Source organism: Lissotriton helveticus, chromosome 1_1 (genome assembly GCF_964261635.1).
Source record: "Lissotriton helveticus chromosome 1_1, aLisHel1.1, whole genome shotgun sequence".
NCBI lineage: Eukaryota > Metazoa > Chordata > Amphibia > Caudata > Salamandridae > Lissotriton > Lissotriton helveticus.
In genome coordinates this window covers 92,235,936-92,257,805 of record NC_136057.1, presented here as the reverse complement: position 1 = coordinate 92,257,805, position 21,870 = coordinate 92,235,936, and the positions used below count along the sequence as shown (strand labels likewise).

Below are 21,870 nucleotides of genomic sequence, written 5' to 3'. Positions count from 1 at the left end.
CTCCGTGAGGGGGAGTTCAGTTTATAACCAATTTGTGGCCTGCATTCTCTCCTGTCATGTCCCTTACTGGGGATTCTTGGCTTCACACCCACACACACTCTAGGTACACGCAGAGTAGGGAGTGCATAGTAGGAGTACGCCGTAGCTAGGGCGACTGCCTCCGGAATCTAGGGATCACGGTTCGATTCCCGGCACCAGCGGTAGATTAGCCCAGCACAATGTGATTCTGGGCAATAGCTTGCTTAATCTTCCCGACGGCCCCCAGCGCCTAGGGAACCTTACGGGTGATTGTGCGCTTTACAAATGTGGATTATATTATATTGCTGCCTTGCTTATATGCCTGCATATATACACTGTTTTAGCACCATGGTAGAACTATATCTACTATTTACGTGCTTGTAATCACTTTCAGCTGCTTCGGTCTACTGATTATTGCAGCTTATGTATTCTATACAAGAATAACGTTGGTTCAATAAATATATTGAAAACGTCCCACTGTGTATTCTCTGTATATTTCTCTGAGAGCAAGTAAGCTTGAGTGACTGAGCGAAAGGTTCTGTTCTGTTTCCACGATCCCTGAGGGGTCATGGTTGTCACGTTCAGAGGTTGCCAGAAACCATTGGCTTCCTGGTAAGGTTAGGGAGTCTTATGGTGGCACTGTGAGCTAGCTGGTCTCTAGGCCAACTCATCCTGCGGAGGTGCCCGGAGCTAGTCTAGGCCCTAATCCAAAGTTTATGTTGTCCAACAAACGTGCAGGTCCTACGGATTAGTGGGAACTACACGACACACCTGTTCCTTCCACCAGACCACAAATACATTTGCAGAGCTGGGAGAACAGGTGCCCATTGCTGTCCCTGAGATTTGTCTGTAATATCTATCTTTAAATATGAAAATATTGTTATTTTGGCAAAAGTCATGGTCTTAAGCATCCATGTATAGTCATATGCCCACATCCATGGTCATACTCTTGACCAGATCTGGTCTCTCCGTTGCAATCCCCTGGTGTCTTCTATCTCCCCCTGTGGGTGGTCTGATCATTTTCTGATCTCCTTTTCAATCCCCTTAGGTCAGCCCGAGAAATCTACTTTGCCCAAGAACATCTGGGCTCGGTGCTGGAATAAGGTTGATCTTAATGATCTTTCCTCCTCTCTCTCTCTATCTGCCCCCGCTTTGACTGACCTCTCTGTGGAGAATCAGGCGGATGCCATCCACACTTGGCTTTCCGCGGCTTGTGATCTGGCCGCCCCTCTTAAAAAGATTCGATCGGCCCGTCCTCACGACGCCCATAGGTGGTTTTCCGATGACCTCAGATCTCTGAAGCTTGAGCTCAGACGGTCGGAACGTCGTTGGCGCCGCACTTATTGCCCCACTCTCCGCCTGAAATATAGGGCCCTGCTCAATATTTACAATTCCGCTATTTTAACAGCCAAATCCAAATACTTCTCGGACCGCGTTGCCTTTTCGGCTAACAAAACTCGCGAGATCTTTTCTCTGGTCCGTAGCCTGGCCACTTCTGACCGTGCTGGTCTTTCCCCTGCTCCTTCGCAATCCCTCTGTCACTCCTTGAACACCTATTTCATCAATAAAATAACCATCATTAAGGCCAACATCCCGATTGTTCCTCCCCCTGATATACCGGACCATCCCCCCCTTTCTTCCCCCGTTTTTGATCACTTCACACCCATCTCACCTGAGCTTTTTCTTGGCCTCCTTGCTAAGGTCAAGTCTGGCTCTCCGGTGGATTGCGCACCTGCTCGCATCCTCAGAACCTTATTCACTAGTTGTCCCACCCCCCCCCCTAACCTTCCTCAACTTCTGTCTGGCTCTGGGTTCTGTCCCCTCTTTTTTCAAGTCTGCCATCGTGCTTCCCATCCTGAAGAAAGCTGGCCTGGATCCCTCCCTTCCATCGAACTTTAGGCCGATCTCCCTCCTCCCCTATCTAGGGAAGATTCTCGAGAGCCATGTAACATCTTGCCTCTCTTCCTACATCGAGGGGAATAACATCTTGGCCTCCCATCAGGCCGGCTTTCGACCGGGCCACTCCACTGAGGGCGTGGTCCTTGCAGTCCTTGACGAACTGAAGGGCAAGGCCGATGGTAACCTTCCTCAGGCCTTAGTCCTTTTGGATCTGTCCGCTGCGTTTGACACGGTCGATCATACTATTCTTCTTGACCGTGTCAGCGCAGCGGGCATTCAGGGCGTTGCCCTCTCTTGGATCGCGTCCTTTCTGCAGGGACGCTCGCAGGCAGTCCACCTCGCCTCTTTCTCGGCCCCTCCCCTCCCGGTCACGTGTGGGGTACCCCAAGGTTCCTCTCTTTCCCCCCTCCTCTTTAACCTCTATATCCGCCCCCTCATTTCCTCTCTTCTTGAGCTGGGGGTCTCAGTGTATAATTACGCTGATGACCTCCAGCTCGTCTTTGATCTATCCTCTCCCACTCACTCTCTTCCCAAGCTCAGGTCAACTCTTGTCTTTATTTCTCAGTGGATGAGCTTCAATCATTTGAAGCTCAACCCTGACAAGACAGAGCTTGTCCTCACTGGTGGCCCCTCTAACCCCTGGTCCTCGGCCCACTGGCCCCTTTCTTTTGGTCCTCCACCTTCCCCGGTTCCCTCTGTCCGGACTCTGGGCATCAAGGTCAGCAATGACCTCTCGATGCATGCGCACATTAGTTCTGTCGTATCCTCTTGTTTTCTCTCCCTCCGCCTCATCCGTAAGATCTCCCGGTTTTTTTCTGTTGATGCCCTTAAAGTTATCATCACTGCCCTCATCACATCCCGCCTGGATTATGGTAATGGCCTGTATGTAGGCATTCCTGCCTACGAGACCCGTCGTCTCCAGGCCATCCAGAACCAGGCGGCCCGTCTTGTCCTTCGTTTACCTAAGTTCTCTCACATCACTCCCGCCCTAAAAACCCTTCACTGGCTCCCCGTTCAGTTCAGGTCCCAGTTCAAACTTGCCTGCCTGGCCTTTCGGGCGCAGGCCCGGTCCGCTCCTCTCTTCATCAATTCTCTGATCTCCTCCCATGCCCCTCCTCGCTCCCTCCGATCTTCCTCCCTCTCTCTTCTTCACGTTCCCCGCTTCCGTAAGTCCCGCACAGGGGGCACCCGCTTCTCTGTGCGTGCTCCACAAATCTGGAACTCTCTTCCCCTCTCTATCCGCTCCATTCCCATTTTTTCTCATTTTCGGAAAGCCCTCAAAACTTTTTTCTTTCTTCAGGCTTTCCCGGGCTAATCTCTCTCGCACCAGTTAGGCAGATTCCGATGTGTTCCTCAGCGCCAGGAAGCCGCATGGCCACAGAGCGCTTTATAAATTTCTTTTTCATTTCATTTCATTTCATTTCATATGGAGATATTGGTCTATTGCAAAAAGCGTGTTCGTATGCTCCAAGACCTTGCGTGTGTTGTATACATAATTAGCAAGATCACATCCTAGGTAATTGTCAAATATGATTGTCTCCTGTGTATATCTTTTGTAGAAAATTCTCTCTATCTATACAATATGATGGGAGGCTCTCCACAAGAATCAGCAATAAATGGTTTTAGTTTATGGCTGTGCTTTCCAGTGAGCTATTGTTGGCGGGCACTATACGCCACCCTTGTTCTTGCATACATTTGTTAGAAGGTAAAAGCATGGTACAGTAGAGGGTAGTGTTTTACACAAATGAAAATGTTGCCATTCCCATTTCACAACAATCCGTATTTAATAATTATTGAAAAGCCTTTTGTTCATAAATGCAAACAATCACTAAAACCACATTCCTGCCCCTTATCGGATGGCTTTGATAATTCTGTTGTCATTACGTAATGGGTAAATGGCCTCCCTATGTCCATTACTCAAGTTGGATCTGATTCTTCCCTTCTTGCCTTGACTGGTAAACAATTTATTTGAACAAGTCTTTGACGACCAAGTCACTAAAGACATCCAAATTATCATGAGGCAAGGAGGAGTTATATGTAGCTTGCTTTTTGAAGCGAGTTAGGCTTCCCTGATCTATCTGTGCCTCCTTTCCCAGCAATGCTTCCCGCTCTTTCGTAGCACATATATTTCCATTATCCAGACCAGCCAATGTCATGAAGTATCCGCGTCTCTTGTACACAAGTCATGTTTTCTGTATTGGGCCCCCCTATTCTCATGTTCATTGGCTTGGGTCTGACTTTATGTTGATATCTTAGAAATGGAAATATGTCAATTCTACATGAATTGTAATCTAAGTCCCTCCTGGGGCAGAAATATAAGCCACGGTTCTGGATATTTAGTTCATCCATTGTTAGTTAATGTTGTGATGAGTTTTTTTGGTTTTTTTTTACATTTTTCAAACACCTTTATTATTATGATTCAGGTCGTACACAGCATTCCGCCTACAACCTTTTGGGCCGGCGATGCGATAAAGGCAAAAAAAAAAAGCGAGTAGACAGTAAACAGTTCGTGCTAAATACACAGCTTGATGCCGTCAACCCGAGGGTACGGCGGCACATCAGCACCAGTTAGTGAACTGCTCAAGCGCAAACTTCCTCCGACGTCATTAATGTGCACATGATAGTGTCTGTACATTGACAGCGGTCAGGTTATGTAGGCCGAAAGCTGTAAAGCCAGAAATTTAGGTGCGTTTTGTATGTCAAACCTCCCCCCCCTTCAACAGTGAACTCCCCTCTCCCTTCAGAAGTAAACAAGGAAGAAAAACCCCTTAGAACTCCCCATACCCCCTCCCTCTTGCTGCTTTGCCCGTTCGCCAACCCACCTGGTATATGCAGTGCCACGTGTAGTCTCGTGTTGGTGTTCACCTCCTTTGCCCTCCGTGTACCTCCTGCTGGATAGGCCGGGTAAGTGTCACCCCCACCCCGTGGAGCCCCCCTTGTGTAGTGTCGACCGTCCCTCGCCCTAGGACAGCCAGGCTTCAACACTCCACCCAGCCATCGCCTCACCATTCCACTTAAAGTGCTCCCTACCCCGAGTGAGGCCTCTAGGGTGCCCTGTGTGCATGTCTGTTATTGTGTATCCTCCCCTCCCGCCCTTTGTGTGTCCTCCGCATCCTCCCTGGTGTTCCTAAAGATAGTATACAAGCTCCAGAAGTTTTTCGGTCTGCTGGTGGGAGGCAGGAGCTCGCTGTAGTGTTCAGCTTGCGTGCAGCAATATACCATGTCCCTGGCCCAACGTTTTTTGGTATGGGTCGGTCCTCTCATCCAGCACTGTGCAACCGTACGTCTCGCCAACAACAGTCCCATGTCCGCCAACCTCCTACACGCCACCGGCAGCGCCCTCGAGTATCCCAGAAGTGCCAGAGCAGGGTCCATAGGTAAGTCATGGTCTAACACCTCGCTCAATTCCGAGATAACCGCCTCCCAAAACTCAAATATCTTGCGGCAGCCCCATGCCATGTGCAGGAAGTCCGCCACTGGAGCATGGCAGCGCTCACATTCTGGGGACTGTCTGAGGCCATAACGATGCAATCGTTCAGGAGTATAATACACCCTCTGTAGGTATTTAAAGTGTACCAACCTGTGTCGTCCGTTCAGAGACACCTTCCTAGCATTGGCACAACAATATGCCCACATCGAGTCATCTATTTCCGTCTCGAGGTCAGTTTGCCAGGCCAATCGGGCCCTGGAAGGCTCCCGTGCTCTGTGGGAGGCAATGCTTTTGTAAAGATGCGTCGTCAAATGTCGTGGGGAGGCTGTCGCTATGACGTACGAGAGCTCCGGAATAGCTGGCGGCTCTGTTAGCTCCTGCCCTAGAACGTCTCGCATGGCACTCCTGAGTCTGTGGAACTGGAACCTCTGTAATAGCGTCGGGTTCTCAACTCCCTGTGCAACCTGATCCCACGTTTTGGCCTTGCCGTCCTCAAATAGGTCTCCCGCAGTATTGAGTCCTAGCTCATGCAGCGCTCGGAGTACGTTCCCGTCCCCGATGGGGGCCAGCCACTGTAGCCACTCCACCGCCATCGCAGGGGAGTACAGCAGCACCTCCTCCCTAGCCTGTATCAAGGCATTCCATGCATGCTTTGTTGCCGTTATCGAGTCCAAGACGCCCACCCTATGATCAACTGGAGTACAGACCGTGGCCGGGAGTGGGAGAGGTTCCGCGAAAAGCCGTTCCAACCGTACTTGCGGGATGTTCTTGTCCCCAGGTATCCATGTGTGCAGGTGCGTGGCCTGAGCCACTCTATAATATCTCTCCAGGTCAGGCGCACCCAGTCCTCCCAGTGCACACGGGAGCGTAAGAGTACTCCACCGGACGCGCGGCTGTCTACCCCCCCAAGCCAAGCGGGTCATAAGTTTAGTGAGGTTCCGAAAGAAGGCTCTTGACAAAATTATGGGTAAGGCGGTGGATAGGAATAAGAATCTCGGGAGAATCACCATTTTCATGATGGCCACTCGGCCCATCAGGGAAAGCGGGAGCTTGCACCAACGTGCCACGTCCTCCTCGCATTTGCTAAAAGCCACCCCATAGTTCTCAGAGAACAGCACCTCCGGGTCAGTGTGTATCTTAATACCAAGATACCGCACCGGGTCCGTTGACCAGTGTAGCGGGTATTCCATTTCAAAGCGATCCGTCACCGGGGTCAGTGGGAACGCCACCGAGTTCTCCCAGTTGACCTTAAGACCCGAGAGGGCGCCGAAGCGCACTACCTCCCGTAGAACAGGGGACAGGTTGAGCTCTGGATTCCGCACGTACAGTAGCGTATCGTCCGCATACGTCGAGATGATTATTTTGTAGGACGGGAAGCTAACCCCCCTATGCCAGTGATATTCCCGTAGTGCGCACGCGAGTGGCTCGGCGACCAGGGCGTACAGCAGCGGGGACAGGGGACAACCCTGCCTCATGCCTCTGCTGATGGGAAAGGGCTCCGAGACCTGATCTCCTAGTCGCACCCGTGCCATCGGCCTCCAGTACAGGGCGCCTATCATTTGCAAGAACTGCTCACCCAGCCCCATGCGTCGCAAGACCCTCAGCATGAAAGGCCATTCAACGGAATCGAACGCCTTCTCCATGTCTAGGAAGATTGCGACAGCCTTCGCGTCCTGACGCACATGCTGCATGGTGCCCAGTACCGTACGTATGTTATAGGACAGGTTCCGTCCCGGTATAAAACCGGACTGTTCTGGGGCAACCAACTTCGGCGCAAGAAGGGCCAGTCGGGTAGCCAGGACCTTGGCGTAAAGTTTAGCGTCCACATTTAGGAGCGAAATTGGTCTGTACGAACTGCAGACACCAGGGGGCTTGCCCGGCTTCAGTATGGTGACCAAGAGGGCCTCCCTCATAGTGCTGGGCATGCTGCCGTCTTCGCATACCTCGTCAAACAGGGACAATAGGTGTGGGATTAGTTTATCCTTGAAAGCCTTATAGAAGCCTACAGTCAATCCATCGATCCCGGGAGCGCTGTGAACCCGCATAGAAGCTAAGGCCTCCGAGATCTCCTCCGCTTGAATCGGTGACATGAGAAACTCTCTGTCTGACTGCGCCAAGAATGGGAGTTGTATATGTTCCAGGAAATCGTCAATGTCAGCCTCTAGATCGTGCGTCTTGGTAGTGTACAAGTCCGAATAGTAGTCGCGGAAAGTAGAGAGAACGTCCACTTCCGCCGTAACTATATGTCCTCCCGGAGTTTCAAGCTCTGCCACTCGGGGGGTCTTTTTGTCGTCCCGCAATAGTCTGGCTAACAGTGAGCTAGGACGCTCACTCTCGCCGTAAGTCCTCGCCGAGGCGTATTTCCCCATGTAACAGACCTCCCTGTCCGCCTCTTCATTGAATTCCGAGATTAAGGATCGCAACCCATCTGCCAAAGTGGGGTCAGGGTCAGTCAGGAGTTTCGTCTCCAGGTCCGCTAGTTGGGATTCCAAGGTGCGTAGCCGCTGACGAATGGCCTTCAGCACGCTGGAATGTTTGGCCATGGCTATCCCGCGGATAAAGATCTTGAAGGCCTCCCATACCGTGTGGAAGTCGTCCACCGAACCTAGGTTCTTTTCAAAGAAGACGTCTATTTCCTCCGCCAGTTCCCCCCTAAAGGTGTCGTCCAGTAGGGCATATGGTGGGAAGCGCCAGGTGAACGGGGGTATCCTGCGGGTCGGCGTCGCCAGGACCAGCAGAACTGGGGAGTGGTCAGACAGTGTTCGCGTGAGCACGGAGCATTGCACAATTTGGCTGGTGATGGAGTGAGAGGCCAACCAGTAGTCAATCCTGGTATGTAAGTCATAAAAGGAAGAGTAATGTGTGAACCCACCCCTGCCCGCATTCCTGCTCCTCCAGACATCCACTAGGTCCAAAGCCAGCAGCTCTGCCTGTAGTGTCACCGCTGCTGCAGCCGGCCTCCGCGTGGGACCAGAAGATCTATCCAACCCGGGGTCAAGGACTAGATTAAAATCGCCCCCCCAGATCATGTGTGCCGAGGTGTATGTTCTACAACTAAGGGCCAAGCGGGCATAGAAATCAGGGGAGTCGTAGTTCGGGCCGTATACATTTACCACTATTAGGTCATGGCCCCTACCTTCGCACCTCGAGATTAGGTAGCGACCCTCGGGATCTGCCTTAAGTGGACGGAGGACCAATTTGGAGCGTGGGTTCACCCACGTCAAGACGCCCCTAGAGTGTGTAGTGTAACCTGCCGCTGTGGAGTTGCCTAACAAACTCCTGTGCTGTAGTATCCCGCTCGAGAGTGGCAAGTGCGTTTCTTGAATGAGGGCCAAGTCTACCTGATGCCTTTGTAAATAGTGGAGTACCTTTCTTAGTTTCCTGTGGTCATTAAGACCCCGGACATTCCAGGTCAACACTCTGAGGGTATCCGAAGGATTATTCGAGGTAGTCACCTGGGCGCTAGCCTTCGGAGTTAATTGAGGGCACATAATAGCACAGAACCTTCATGACACCAACATCATACACAGCGTTCAAAGGGTGCAGCGAACATTCAGGAAACAGCCCCCCTCCTCCCTCACCTCCCACCCTGCCCCCCCTACCCGGAAACAGCAAACCCCCAAGCATCCCCCTCCATCCCCCCACCCACAGCAGACCCACCCCAACCCGGTCCGACAGTATTGCACCCACCCCCTTCCCCAGTGATCCCACCCCAACTAAAGTTAACCAACAAAACAGTGTGCTAAACGCGCGGGGCCCAGGCAGCCAAATATCATAGTCTCTACCTATGTCTCAGATCGCTCGTCAGCCTTTCTCCCCGCCCCCACCGTGCACATAAGCCCTCGGTCAATGCAACATTCAATCTCTTAAAAATAAGCAGTGTCACAGTGCCCCCGCAAGATACATGTCCAGGTCCTTAAGCAGCAAATGTTCCCAGGCCCAGTTCCGTCGGCCCCCAACATCTACTAAAGCAAATCATGCAGCTTGCCCCAACAGGCGCCTGGATAGGAGGGGGGGGGGGGGGGCGCAGAAGTCGCGAACATAGCCGCCCCTCTTCCCACACACCCCACCACTTATCTGTTTGCCCTGCAGTCCTTAGAAGATGCACCATGTTGTCCTTCGCCCCACCTGAGGTGGGCCAGAGCGATAGCGAATCCGGAGTCCACTCCTCAAATATCCGGCGGGTAGCAGGGCAAACCAGCCCGACAGAGGTCAGTCTTGGTCATCTAAGCGGCTGTCGCTGTCGTCACCCCCTTGAGTCTTGCCTGAGCTTCCTTTAGCTTCCTTCGACCACCGCTTCATCGCCTGCTGTAACACTTTAGGATCCGTAAAGATGTGAGAATGGCCTCCTTTGTTGACCCGCAGCTTAGCCGGATATAGCAGTGCGTAGTCCAGACCCATCTCCCTTAGGCGTTTTTTGTGTGGAATGAATTGTTTCCGCTCCTCCTGCACCTTAGCTGTAAAATCTGGATACAGGGAGATAGCTGACCCCTCATATTGTAGGTTTTGTTTTGTGCGTGCCAGGCGGAGTGCAGTGTCCCTGTCCCTATAGTTGAGAAGTTTTGCTATAATAGGGCGGGGAGGCGCCCCAGGTTGTGGCTTGGGCGCCAGCGATCTATGCCCTCTCTACACCGTAAACATGTGGGAGAACACTCCGTCGCCAAGAAGTTGCACGAGAAGCTGTTCCACAAAGCGCTCCATAGGGCCCGTCGCTGTGGTCTCCGGAAGTCCCGTGATACGGAGGTTACAGCGCCGAGAACGTGCTTCCAAATCCTCGGTTTTATCCTGCAATGTCTGCATCATCCGTTCCATCTTCTTCCGTGCCGTATCTAGATCGGTTTGCGCCTCCTCCACTTCCGTCATTCTGCGTTCTGCCATATCATGCCTCTCGGCGTGCTTGTCCAGCCGCTCCGCCATCCGATCCATCCTATAGGACATCGTGTCAATCTTGGACCCCAGGGTCGAGATGCTGGATTGGATACCCTGTTCCATAGGGAGCAGCATAGATTTCAAGTCCGCGTCAACACTGGGAGCCTCCACTACGCGCTCCGTCGGGCCACCCTCAGCCACGGGGCTCTGCTGCATCAAACGCTTCTGCGAGAAGGGCAGCTTACTTTGGGTTGTATCGTTCTTGCCCATGTTGCCACTCCTCTCCCCTGTAGGGCGCACCACCGCGTAGGAACGTCTAGGTAACCCTCTGGGTAATGGCGCAGAAGGATATAGTGCCTGCAGGTTGCTCCTCGCCTCCAGTCACCCCCCGGCCGGGACCCCCTGGATTGCGTGATAAGGGCACTAATGCAGGAGCCTTCGGAGGAATGGTCAAGCCGGCGCCGGTTTTGAAGGGCCAGCTGGGTGTGACAGGGGGGTCTCGCCGATCAGGGAGCACGCCTCGGGCCAACCAGGAAATGCACCCACCTCCAGGCGCAATAACAAGAGCTCCCACTCTGGTGACCTGTACCCCCAGCACCGCTGTCACCGAGCGCAGAAAGGATGCAGTGATCCAGCCGAAGACTGGTCGTATCTGTCTCTTGTAGGGGCCCCCCAGTCCAGCCCACCGCAATATCCGTTCTCTCACCTCGTCTCAAGGCCGCCGAAGACGGGGCCCTAGCAGCCGTACCACAGGGGGGGGGGGGGGGGGCGTATTCCTTCCTCGTCCTCTCGTAGCGGTCCGGCAGGAGGGGGGAGGTATCCCAGGACCTGCACCGCCGAACTCTGTTGAGGAGGGGCAGCGGGGGGGCCGTCAGCCCTGGTCGCACTGCCAATTCGTCCCCGGTGCTCCGGATGGGGGAGGGGTCGGGGGACCGATGCCCCGTGGCGGGCTCTGCCGCACATCGCGTCACGCCACCCGGGCGCCTGCTTCACTTTAGCCCGCGGCTTTGCGGCCTGGTGCCTCTGGTGCTCGGCACTTCTCCGATCCGCCATGGAGCCGCACACTCGTCGCCGCTGGAGCGCCCGACTGCCCTCCACACTCCAGGCAGGTCGCGGGGGCAGGGGCTGATCCCAGAACATTGCAGGAAAGGATTATTGAGGATAATTAGGGCTGCACACGGCGGAGCTGCGAGATTAGGCGGCCATTCCTCTCGCCGGCTAGCTCCGCCAATGTTGTGATGAGTTAATAATCATATCTCGCCTTGCTCGATCACCTTTCTCTTCCTATGGGGTGAGTTAACTTTTCCATTTGCTCTTTCCTGTCTTTCTCTTCCTCTGTTTGTGCCTCTTGCTTTTGTTTTTCCTTTTTTATAATATTCCATTGTCCGTCCTTGTCTCAGTAAACCGTACTCAGCGAAAAAAGTGGCAAGTAGTTTTTTTCTAGGTAGTTGCTAGCAGAGTGGTCTGAGTCACCTTCTGAACTTGATTCCTCTGTCAGTAGTTCCTGTCGTCTTTGTGTCAATGGAATTTTGACTGCTCTCCTTACTTATTCGTATCATCTTACAAAGTTTAAGACTCTTCCAGGACAGTAGTCTTGCTTTTTCCTTTAGAATTTCCTCTTTTGTAGCTTTTACCTCTTTCTTATCACGGATGTACGACAATACAACGCATGCTTTTACATCTCATGCTTTTACAACGCGGTTTTTACAACTCATACCATTACAACGCATAGTGCTTTTGGGCGCTGGATAGTGAATAGTTTAATTTACTATTCCAACTCCAGTCCCCGTGGACACTAGGGAAGGTTATTGGATAGTAAATTAACCTATTCCCTATCCTAGAGCGCCCCCCAGTGCAATGCGTTGTAATGGTTTGCGTTGTAAAAGTTGCAATGTAAAGGCACTGCGTGGTAAAAGTTGCGTTGTAAGTGATGTTTCCCCTTATCACTTGTTCATCATTCTCGTTGTCCTTAAGTTAATGTAGATTGTAAATGTAGATTGTGCTTATATAGCGCACGGCTACCCGCAGTGGGTGTCCCGGCGCTTGCTTAGGGAACCCGTCCTGATATTCCCCTGTGAGATAGCAGGGTATCCACAAGGTGAAAGTCAGGCATCCCGCCGCGAGGGGACGTTGTGGAGATTAAGCAAGCTATTGCCCAGAGTCGCAGAGTGTGAACCTGTGAGTCGAGGAGGCACCAGGGCGAGAATTATCGAGTCCGTGGAATTTTTAGTCCAAGACCCGCCGAGGCGGGGAATTGAACCCTGGTCCAGGACCGATCTCAGCTTCCGGGTCTGCCGCCTCTAACCCCTGAGCCACACTTCTCCACTTCCGCTCTTATTTTCAAGTGCAACAAATGCGAGGTTGGAGAACTCCATCGGACTGCAGACTTAGAACTGTAACAAAGAAAAAAAACAAGTTAGCAGGCCTTTTCCATCTATGAATCAATGATCTGGAACAACATCCCTGTATCTATCAGGTGATGAGGACTTCCTTCTTTAAAAATTATTTATGCTCATCTTTGGCCCTAGCTTTAGGCTAGGTTTGCAGTATGGAAATACCATATCGATACATACACAAAGAAGCTGGCCTAGCCTACACTAACGTTTGAATACTTTTGGAAAAAACTTTTGTGAAAATGTTCATGGGAGAGTTGGGAATGGTTATCCCACCAGAGCACCCCTGGCATCCAGTTAAGATAAAATGTTGTCTTATTAAGAGTAATAAGTCTACCTTTTTTAGCCACTACATGACTGCAAGCCTTAATGTAGATAGTTGTCTACCCTAGTAGCAGTCACTTCCTCAAACAGTTCCTGCAAGTTTACAAAGACAAAGTTAAATATGCACCTAGGGGCTTATTTATAACACCCTTGTGCCGTCGGTGCGTCACCTTTGCCATGTTAAAAGTGGTGCACTAGAGGCACAAGGGGCTTGTAAATAAGCCCCCCAGTGTTTAACATGCACTCGTGCTCTACATCATCAGAATTGAAAATGTATGAAAAATAAGACATTTATTTGCACCGGCACAATTTGGCATATGGTTTTCTACTCGTGTGGAGACTCGGGGTGGGCGGAATTTCCGTAGTCGTGTTACGCAAAGCTCAGCGAACCGGTAAAAAATCTCTGAGAGCACTCAGAATTCTGCGAACACGCGGAATTGTTTGTTCTGCCCATTCACAATGCTTTTTTCCTGTTTGCGTGCTCGGGGGGTAATATCCCATGAACACGCATTTTAAAAGCGTGAAGAAGCAAAAAATTCTGCGGATCGTGGAAGTTTTGGCAATTCGGTGTTCTCCGCGGAACGCAAAATTACCCAAATGCCGCAAGTGGAACTGCATTTACAGCCCAGGCCTAGCGGAGACACCACATAGAAATAACAGGCTGAGTCCACGTGTGATAAAGATGCAACCATGGATTTTCTACCCAAAATACCTCTAGTACATATTTGTAAAGCAGAAACATGTGGTTCTGTGCATCCTTTCATAAAATATTTCTCTGGTGACATCAATGCAAGGAAGAAGCCCAGAAGTGCTTAATTGTTCTAAGCATATTAGTAACTCAATTAGCCATTCTTTCCTTTCAATCAATCAATCAGCGGTGTATAGAGTGTGCTACTCACCCATGAGGGTCTCAAGGCGCTAGGGGGGGGTGGGAGGGAGCAGCTCCGGGTCAGTCGAAAAGCCAGGTCTTGAGGTCCTTTCTGAACATGTGGAGGGTCGGGGAGCGTCTGATGTTGACCGAGAGCTCGTTCCAGGATTTGGCTGCGATGTAGGAGAAGGTTCTCCCATCGGTTCTGTTTCTGCGGATGCGGGGGACCTCTGCCAGGGCGAGGTCAGTGGAGCAGAGGTTCCTCTTGGGTACGTGGACATCATACTCAGTCGTTGAGGTATGTGGGTCTGATGTTGTTGAGGGATTTGCAGGCGAGGGTGAGGAGTATGAAGGTGATCCTCTTCTCGACGGGGAGCCAGTGGAGGCTCCGTAGGTGTTGGGTCATATGTTTGTGGCGTGGTGTCCCTAGAAGGAGCCTGGCTGCGGCGTTCTGGACCTTACCGATTCTTTTAAGTTATTGCACAACCTGTGATGTGCCACAGCTGCTGCAAATGGAAAATGTTCCTCACTTGCCAATACTGTCAGCTTGTCATGTTGCAGGCTCACATGCATCACCCACTTGCTGTATGGTTGGAAAGTATATAGGTTGCTCAGATTAAGCAGTTTATTGTTTTGATTTTACACATATAAGCAGTCGTACTCCGATGGCGAAAACAACACAATAATTTAAGTTGGAGTCTGCGCGCTGATGCATTATGCCTTTCTGGTATGGGATCGCAAGTCGTTCTCCAGATCAAAACTCAAATCAAAAAGTAATATTTTTTTAGTAGTCAAACCCAACCCATGAGAGATCACCACATGTGAACGGTAGAACTACAAGCAGCAAATGATTCTTTACAGGTAGTAACATTTTCCTTCCTTCCTAGATATTAATGTCCACCTTTCTCATATTATAACCGTGCATTTCTTTCAAGAAATATTTCCCATGTATAATTCTCAGTGTTCATTTTATTCTGCAGCACAGCAGTCGCAGACAGAAAGTATGAATGAGAAAGAGAAACGTAAAGCTTCTGGAGGACGGAAGAATTTTGCTTATAAAATGAATGAAAGAAAACACCAAGGAATACACAGGACGGAGAATTTTAACAATAAAACACTACTTGCAAAGCAGAAAAGAATAGGCACCGGCCTAAGAGCTTATGCCTGTGCTGAGTGTAAGAAGACATTTACTGGAAAGACGCATCTTTTACTGCACAAACACACACACATAGATCAGTATCCCTACACTGAGCATGATATGAGGTTTGCTGATAAGGCAACACATGAAAAAACTCACAGTGGAGAGCGGCTCTTTCACTGCAATGTCTGTGAGAAAAGTTTTACTCAGATGGGAAATCTTCTAAAACATCAAAGAATACACACAGGAGAGAAGCCTTATCACTGCACTGTGTGTTCCAAACCCTTTTCTCAGAAGGCAAACCTTGTACGGCATCAAAGAACACACACCATAGAGAGACTTCATCATTGCACTGTGTGTTCCAAGTGCTTTGCTCATCAGACAAACCTTGTGCTGCATCAAAGAACACACACAGGAGAGAGGCCTTATAACTGCACTGTGTGTTTCAAGTGCTTTGCTCATCAGGCAAACCTTGTACGCCATCAGAGAACACACACCGGAGAGCGGCCTTATCACTGCACTGTGTGTTCCAAGAGGTTTTCTCGGAAGGCGACCCTTGTACAGCATCAAAGCGTACACACAGGACAGAGGCTTTATCACTGCACTGTTTGTAGCAAGAGCTTTGATCTTAAGGCAGCCCTTGTACGCCATCAAAGCGTACACACAGGAGAGAGGCCTTATAACTGCACTGTGTGTTCCAAGAGGTTTTCTCAGAAGGCGACCCTTGTACGCCATCAAGTCACACACAGGACAGAGGCTTTATCACTGCACTGCGTGTAGCAAGAGCTTTGATCTTAAGGCAAGCCTTGTACGCCATCAAAGAGCACACAGGTGACGGCCATGACGCCGATCGGGATATGGAAACTGCTGTAAACAAAAGGTGGTACTCAGCAACCTCAAGTAACACATACAAGATGGAAGCCCTCTCAAAGCACTGCCAAAAACCTTCATTTAAAAAAAGAAATGTGATCTTTTACATCATCTAAGAATCTACAGCTGAAGTTAGACCTCTTATGACATCTAACAATCCTTCCGGGCTGAGATCCTCTCTTTCCTCTGAATGTCAGAAGAACTTGGAGTTAAAGGACAAACTCTAACGTTTGCAGCGTCTCCAAACAGAATGTAGGTTCTTCAACGTCCCTAACATCACTTCACCAAGCAACGAACTTCACAGAGGCTGATTCACTACGAATTAAACCTGTCAGACTCTCATGAAATGTGTGCAGTGTTGAGGACATGTTACCAAGGGTGGATCATAAACTATCCTGATAGACATAACTTCTAGTATTCAACAAAGAATTATTGAAAGACCTGAGCACATGGGAAAAAGAAACTAGGAGAAGAAATAGGAATCAAAAACCACTTGAGGACAAAAAATATAAAGTCCTTTCATCACTAAAGCAGGAACATCTACTCCCTATCAGTATCTTCGGACCGGCTTTGTAAATATTCTGTACAACCCATCCAGGCTGAGAGATCAAAATAGGATTCATGGCTGTCCAGATTCTAACAACATAAAAAGGTGGCACCAACCATATCATTCTGCAGTTTCAACTGCCAAGACCGTTACACAATTCACAATGTTTTGAGATGGTTTATTCTGGTGAGAATTTCCTTTTTTTTTTGATAATCAATTTTATTATCATTTTGAAAAACAAACAATCAAAAAGACAGCATACATCTTACACAGTAAAGCCAATTCCATCTCAAACAGACAGTAAAAAACCCCACTGTTAGGGTCGGAGTATTTATACAATCCACCCAAGCTGGAAAGCAGCACCCCGTTATATAGGAGAGCCAACGCTGGCAATTTAAAACAGTAGGTTCAGCCATTTGTCCCAAACCCTATGGAACCTCGCGGGACAACCATGTGTCTCAAAGAGGGGTTCCTCCTGGGCCACACACCAATCCACTCCCTGCGCCACTTTCGCAGGGTAGTGGGGTTGGGCTGGGCCCAGGCAGCTGCAATATCTCGTTTAGCCACAGCGACCGCCATTCCCAGAAAATGTTTGTCCGCTCTAAAGCCGTCGAAACCATCAAATACACCCAGGAGAAGACGTAAGGGATCGTGTGGAACCTTCCAACCTAAGGTCAGTGTGAGCTCAGATTTCACCTCGGACCAGAATGGGTCAAGACATGGGCAAAGCAAACCATATGGTAGAAGTCGGCTGGAGTTTGGCCGCTATTCTGGTGAGAATTAAATACCCCAAAACCAACTTTCACATACAATACAAAACAAAGCAGATTGTCCGATAAAGACACTGTAAGGAGTATTTCATTGCATGCTGTGATGTGTTTTGTGAGGTCAGTTGTTGTCCTGTTCTAGTGGGAGGGGTGCGATTGACAACTAGACAAAGGACACTGTTGCAGTGAGCTGTTTGCCAAGAATGACTTATTTTATGCAATGAACCTTTGCTAATAAACTAATCTACCTGCCTGTTTCATGTGGTGATGCGACGGGAAATACTTCAAACTCATCAGGGCGTTCAGAGTGTCTGTTTTCCATCTTGGTGATTACTCTGTCCTGGAAGAGGGTGGGCAGGAACTTACGTTTCCCTGCAGCCCCCCCACCACTAGCCCCTCAGATGCGAGGCATTCCAGCGTGTAGTTCGCTCCATCACTGTGTTTATTAGAGTAGTGCAATCGTTACAATTACAATTTGCACTGGTGATGGTGGCATGTATGTGTGTGCAATGATGAGACGCCCTGGGTGCTAAGTGAATGATGACTAGGAATTGGGGGCCTCAGCTGAAGCTGTGATACTGGATTAATGTCGCAAGCAAGTCAGCGGGTCACAAGATTGTTACAGCTGTGTTGGCACACTTACGGCATATCAGTAAGACATAAAACTTTATTCGGCTTACATAGGCTATAAAAGTACAAGTTACAAGCATATTAGACTCAAATTTCATTTAATAAAACACATAAATAAACACATTCAGGATCTCAACAAATATAAACATGGAATAAAATGTTGATAACTTAAATCCCACGACCAAGAGCAAACCCAACCTATTAGCAGTATCTTTTCGTAATTATAAGTGACCCTCTAATGAAACTGATCACAGCAAAGCAAGTCTCAGGTGCGTCGAGGTGTTGCAGAAATCTAAAACCTCCCTGAAAAGAATTAAAACTAAGAGGAAATAAACAAACGCGTTCTCACTGATTTTTAAAGTGCTCAGAAAAGCAGAAAGGGCAATGTGCTTTGCCGTAACTAAGGGCAGGAGGAAGGTTCTCAAACCAAGCCCCTTGATGTGGGAAAGCAAAGAGAAAAATGCAGGGACCACAATCAAAGCCTGCTCAAATAAAACCTATGTTGGACCTTTCAATACAAGAGACGTAAAATCCCAGCGTGTTGCCAGATGTTAAAACAAGGTAATTTGCCAGAGAGGGAAGCTGAGCATACGCTGTGCCTGGTCCTAAAATGGCAGCTTTATCTGATCTCTAGCTGAGCGGGCAAATTGGTTGGGGTTATTAAAAAGCTCTGAAGCTCCAGCCTACTAAAACAGTGCTTAAAATACCCTAGTTAAGGAATAACCAGAATTATCCAAAGTCAGGCATTCCTGAAGAATGCATTTAGAGAATTCTAGCGCCGAAGTTTGCTAAATTTTTAACCATAACAACAGTGTGGCCAGACCCAGGAGTGGGTTAAAGAACGGTGATGGATTAAACCCAGATCTTTTGACTGGGTGTGAGTGTTTGATTAGTTCAGATGCTCCGTCCATCACCACCCCCTTTTCTACTGCTTTGTTCGCCATAAGTTAGCAGGGTATGCTCAGACGTGAGTCTCTTGCTCACTTTGCCACTGGATTCACGCAAGCCGGGCTGAAGACGGCTGTAATGCCAGAAACCGGTCCTCGGAAGCTTGTTTTCGGTCCAGGAAAGGCATGGCTTGGCAGTTCGGGCTGGACTGTTCCCATGAGGCACAGGGTCAGACTGATTTGCATATGGCCATGTCTGAACTGGGGTGGCAGAGTGGGCTAAAGAACGGTGATGGATTAAACCAAGTTCTTTTGACTGGGTGTCAGTGTTTGATTGGTTCAGATGCTCCGTCCATCACCACCCCCTTTTGTACCACTTTTGGCCGCCATAAGTGTGGCAGGGTATACTCAGACGTGAGTCCCTTGCTCACTTTGCCACTGGATTCAAGCAAGCCAGGCTGAAGATGGCTGTAATGCCAGAAACCGGTCCTCGGAAGCTTTTTTACGGTCCGGGGAATGCATGGCTTGGCAGTTCGGGCTGGACTGTTCCCATGAGGCACAGGGTCAGACTGATTTGCATATGGCCATGTCTGAACTGGGGTGGCAGAGTGGGCTAAAGAACGGTGATGGATTAAACCAAGATCTTTTGACTGGGTGTCAGTGTTTGATTGGTTCAAATGCTCCGTCCATCACCACCCCCTTTTGTACCAACCAAGGATATGCCACACAAAATGTAAGCACACTCCTTAGTGACAGAATAAAATTGGTGCGCCCTGTGGCATCATCAAGAGTCTTCGGAGAAAACTGTTCTCTGCTGTTTTGAGTCTAGAGCTATCACACATCCCCTAAACACTGGTCCCATACATGGCTATTGAAAGACACTTTGCTTTATATAAAGTGATCATTTCCCTCACTGGCCTGTAACCTAACTGTGCTGAGAAGTGAAAAATTGCTTCCAGGGTTCTGTTAGTTTGTTGTACCGTCAACTCTTTCAAGAACTCCCAGTTGTCGATTGAAAGGCAACCCCAAATAACAACAAGCATTTGCAATACAATAGGTTTCACATTCGCTAGAGTTTAAGCTATTGGTATCGTAAATGACATTACCTTTTATTTATTTGTTCTGCTAATTAACACATAAAAAAAGACATTGTCATTTATGTTGCCAATAGGTCAAACTCTTGTAAATGATAGACCTATTTCATTTCAAAGAAGCGGCAGCCATTGTCCCGGGCTGCTCGGAAAGTGATAGCGTGCTTTGCACACTGAATGTTGCAGGAAAGCATGTTGTGCTTGCAGTAGGAGAAACTCATTAAAGAAAATAGTGCATAGAGACCAAAAAAAGACATACTGTGTAACAACCAAAGCAAAAGGGCAAGTTCTCCTGAGAGGTTACAAATGAAGACCAGGTCGTAGTAAGGAGGGACTAACAAGCCTATTAACGAATCAGAAGCCAGCATTTACGAAGAGCAATGACACAAACCAATTACAAATATGGGTAGGGCTTCCAATCCATGCCCCAATACAGCATGCCGCAGAGAACCGCATGCGGTGCCTAGGCTCGATCTAAAAATGAGGAAATAATTATGCCCCATAATTTGCCTATCCTTGTTGCATAATTTACTCAACACCTCCGCGTAGTTTGGTGCTCTCCTGCCACATAATTCCATCGCCCCTGCATATCGGCCACAGGCTCCAATCATAGAGAGACAGATTAGTTGGTCTACGCACAAAGAGCAGAGATGTTTGCCGTACCACTATGTCACAAATTCCGATCCTGCTACGATATCTCTCTCAGCAGAGACCTGACTGCAGAACAAACTGTGACAGGTGAATGGAAATTACTATCTTCACACATATTGTGGATGCCTTTCAACATCAACAATCTACTCTTTAGCAATCACCTAAAATATTCCATTTGAATGTCAACAGTCTATTCTTTAGAAATCACATAACATGATCGGTAAGTGTGTAGTTGGAAGAAATATTTTATCTCCAGTTACCTGTAGATGAGAGGTCTGCACAATATTTACAGGATGTTGTGAAACCCACTGCTTGCCAGTGTGGGCAGATTAACTGGCACATAATGTGCACGCGTATATTCGAAGTATAAATATACTCGGATCCTGTATCCCGTTACATATGTGCTCTACGGGAAAAATAAATTAACATTATTCTAAATTATTATCAAATACTGATCAACAGTATTGACCTTTTATTGTGTGTTTTCGTTGACCTCTATCATAAAGAAAACATTGTGGGGGCTTCCAAGCGCCCCTGCCTCTCCTTGAATCCCAGGACAGCAGCGGAGAGCATGTCCTGGGGCTTTGCTGCCCTCCCCGAAGTGATCTGCCGACCCTCCCCCTCACCCGCCCCCGGGCAGTGCCATGTTGTACTCCCCCAGCGCTCCCGGACTCACCTTCGTAATGGCCTTCCTGTAGTGGGTCACCGCCTTCTGGATGAGGCTGGAGACCTGTAGGTTACCATCCCCGCAGGGCACCACCAATCAGGTCCTCCCGAAGCACATAGTCACTTTTATGCCGCGGCTTACCATTGCACGCAACCCAGGCCCTGACATGCGCGGTTAGCCGAGCCCTCAGCCGGAGCCAGGGAAAGAAAACAGGAGAGATCCAGTCAAAGTGTTGCAGCAGTGCGGCTGGATCCTGCCTGCGTGCAGCCCCGACTCCTGCCCATCTCCAGAGGCTACAACTCCGGCTCCAAGTCCAGGAAAGAGCGAAGGGCCAAGCTGGCTGCTGCAAAAGTGAAAGCAGGCATGGCCCGCTGAATGTAAGCAAGCAGGTCGTGGCGCCTAATGTAGAAGAAACACAATAAATACAAAAGTACACATACATGTAACAACCATGTAAAGGGGCCAGTAGCCATGGGAGGTTACAAATGATGACATGGCCGTACTAAGGAGGGTCTAACAAGCCTCATAATGAATCAGAAGACAGCATTTACAAAGGACAAAGACACAAGCCAATGACAAATAGGGGCGGGGTGTCTCTCCTGTACTGAACTACCACAGATCATCCCCAGAGCTGTGCTTGTGCACTGACTCTAGTCTCAACCTAAAAACTCTCTACTTTGGCAACTGGAGGTCCCTCAATAATAAAAGTTTTAAGATTTACATTTCCTTGTCCATAGAGCATTACAAATGACTTCTGCTGACTAATCTGCAAATCTAGGGATGACAAACTCCACAAAGGTATCCAGTACTTTTGAAGGCTA

At 49.2% G+C, this 21,870-nt stretch overlaps 1 protein-coding gene across 1 annotated transcript in view; it reads left to right on the top strand.

Moving 5' to 3' along the window:
* LOC144755576 (uncharacterized) overlaps positions 1 to 21,870 on the top strand; it is a 193,832-nt gene that overhangs the window by 71,455 nt on the left and 100,507 nt on the right. Inside the window, 1 exon segment of the mRNA XM_078644701.1 lies at positions 14,782 to 15,677. Coding sequence (XP_078500827.1) covers positions 14,782 to 15,677 — 896 coding nt within the window.